The sequence below is a fragment of the Aquarana catesbeiana genome, linkage group LG02 (genome assembly GCF_042186555.1).
Source record: "Aquarana catesbeiana isolate 2022-GZ linkage group LG02, ASM4218655v1, whole genome shotgun sequence".
In the NCBI taxonomy this organism is placed as follows: domain Eukaryota; kingdom Metazoa; phylum Chordata; class Amphibia; order Anura; family Ranidae; genus Aquarana; species Aquarana catesbeiana.
Window position 1 is genome coordinate 103,103,383 of NC_133325.1, and position 2,050 is coordinate 103,105,432.

General features: G+C 43.3%; 1 protein-coding gene across 1 annotated transcript; it reads right to left on the minus strand.

The window, feature by feature from the left end:
* LOC141129790 (uncharacterized) lies at positions 1-2,050 on the minus strand. Its single transcript, XM_073617864.1, has 2 exons — positions 1,335-2,050; positions 1-998 (listed from the first exon to the last, which is right to left on the minus strand). The coding sequence occupies exons 1-2, from the start codon at positions 1,512-1,514 to the stop codon at positions 153-155; spliced, it is 1,026 nt and encodes a 341-aa protein (XP_073473965.1). The 5' UTR covers positions 1,515-2,050; the 3' UTR covers positions 1-152.

Genomic DNA, 2,050 nt, shown 5'->3' on the forward strand with positions numbered 1-2,050 from the left:
AAGAAAAGCACACAAATATAAGAAAACCACACAAATATAAGAAAAGCACACAAATATAAGAAAAGCACACTGATAAAAACTGGCTCATGTGCGCCCAGCCTGAAGGGGTGTGAACTAGACTTAGGCAATTGGGAAAAACTGAACATTTGGCTCTATGATGTTGTCATGAGCCTCCTCATAATACAGGGCCAGGGTGTAAGTCCACTGTCCTGTCTCTCTGGTGGTAGAAATATGTCACATAGGTGTTGCTGCGCCTCTGGCTCTATGACGTTGTTATGAGCCTCTTCATGGTACATCGGCCATGGTGTAAAGAGATTCTCCTGGCTGTATGCCGTTGGGAAGAAGTCCTGTGGTGGCTCCTGAATCTGACTAACTCTCTTGCAGCCAAAGTCATAGATATTATTCTGCTCCTCTGGCTCTATGAGGTTGTTATGAGCTTCTTCATGGTACATCGGCCACGGTGTAAAGAGATTCTCCTGGTTGTATGCCATTGGGAAGAAGTCCTGAGGTGGCTGCTGAATCTGACTAACTCTCTTGTAGCCAAAGTCATAGATATTATTAGGCTCCTCAGGCTCTTTTGGGTTCTTATGAGCCTCCTCGTAATGCATTGGCCAGGGTGTGAAGAGATTCTCCTGTCTGACCGCTGGTGGTGGCTGATAAACGACCATTAGCTCTGCCAATTGTTGAAGAGCATCTTTATAATGGTTCTCCATTGGAGTCGGTACTGGTCTCTGGATCTTCAATGATAATATTGGATCCCAGTCCATTGGTTCCTCCCTCTGAAGCTCACTCTCATCACTACAGTCAGCGAAATTAGGCTTCTCTGGCGATGATGGTGGAGGTGAAAATAACTCCATTGGTGACATCATCAAACTGTCGCTCATGTATGAAAAGCCTGTGAAATACTCCTGCTCATATGGTGATATTGGAGCCTCCCGGTCCAGGGTTTTGATAAATTCATTCAATGGCATGCTGTTATTTGATGGTTCCTCATAAATCTAGAAAGAGAAAAAGACATTCATTACTATTTCTAATTGATACAGAGAATGGTAACAAAGTATGGTGAACCCCACCCCCGAGGTGCAGCAGATTTCACCAAGCACGCTCCTTCCACCCTAGCTCCCTCTAGTGGTCAGATGACATACACAATAATCATCTCCAATACTAAACAGAAATCATTCAGACCAGGCCGTATGATTGTATAGTGATCACAAATTCATATACACTGGTCTGAAAAGTCTGGTAAAACAAATGTCTTAGATGGGGAAGAGCCTGCTGCTGAAAATCTCCCCTCCCCCTCCAATGTGTTTGGACTCTATTATCTGTATACTTACTGGTTCAGATTCAGGTGGCTCGTCTGACTTTCTTCCCTCTAACTCTGCCCAGTCGATAGTCTTGAAGAACGGATGGCTCCTGATGTCACTGACTAGATGGTTTCGGCCCTCTTGGTCTTTCCACAGAAGCTGTAATGAAGAATGAAATATATGAGAATGAAATATAAAGAGATGCTGCATGACCAATAACAATATCTGAGCAATAGAGGAGCTGAGGCTCTCTGTAACTTACCCTAACTAAGAGGTTATGGAGGTCAGGGTCCATACCCTCCTCAAAATCGGGCTCCATATAAATCATTTTCATCTTTATTTGTTCCCAGTCGTCAGTACTGGTGATGAAGGGATGTTTGCCAAACGCCATCTCGTATACTATAACTCCAAGGGAGAAATAGTCAACCATGCTGAAATAATCCATTTCTTGCAAGACCTGAAGAAACATAAGAGAAAAAGGGATGAGCACATTGTCAGACCAGGCAGAGGACAGAGATGATAACATAGTGACATATGTGATGTATAAAGCTCATGCATGACTAAAATTGCAATGAAACGGCATCAAACTGAAGTGGAGCTTGCGAATATTGGAGGTGGGGCTTAAAGGGCAAGTATAGTCAAAACCTTTTTTTTTTTTAAACGTTGGATAGAATAGAAAGGGGTTAAACAGTCTAGGGCTTTGCCTAGAGGTGCCCTTTACTTGCCCCATTTAAAGTAGGTGGATG

What these genes read in the sequence shown, in the direction of transcription:
- LOC141129790 (XM_073617864.1), bottom strand. Translation starts at nt 1,514, where the DNA reads ATGCAGCATCTCTTTATATTTCATTCTCATATATTTCATTCTTCATTA. An exon ending in AGCCACCTGAATCTGAACCA is followed by an intron (nt 999 to 1,334) that starts GTAAGTATACAG and finishes TTCTCTTTCTAG; the next exon opens with ATTTATGAGGAACCATCAAA.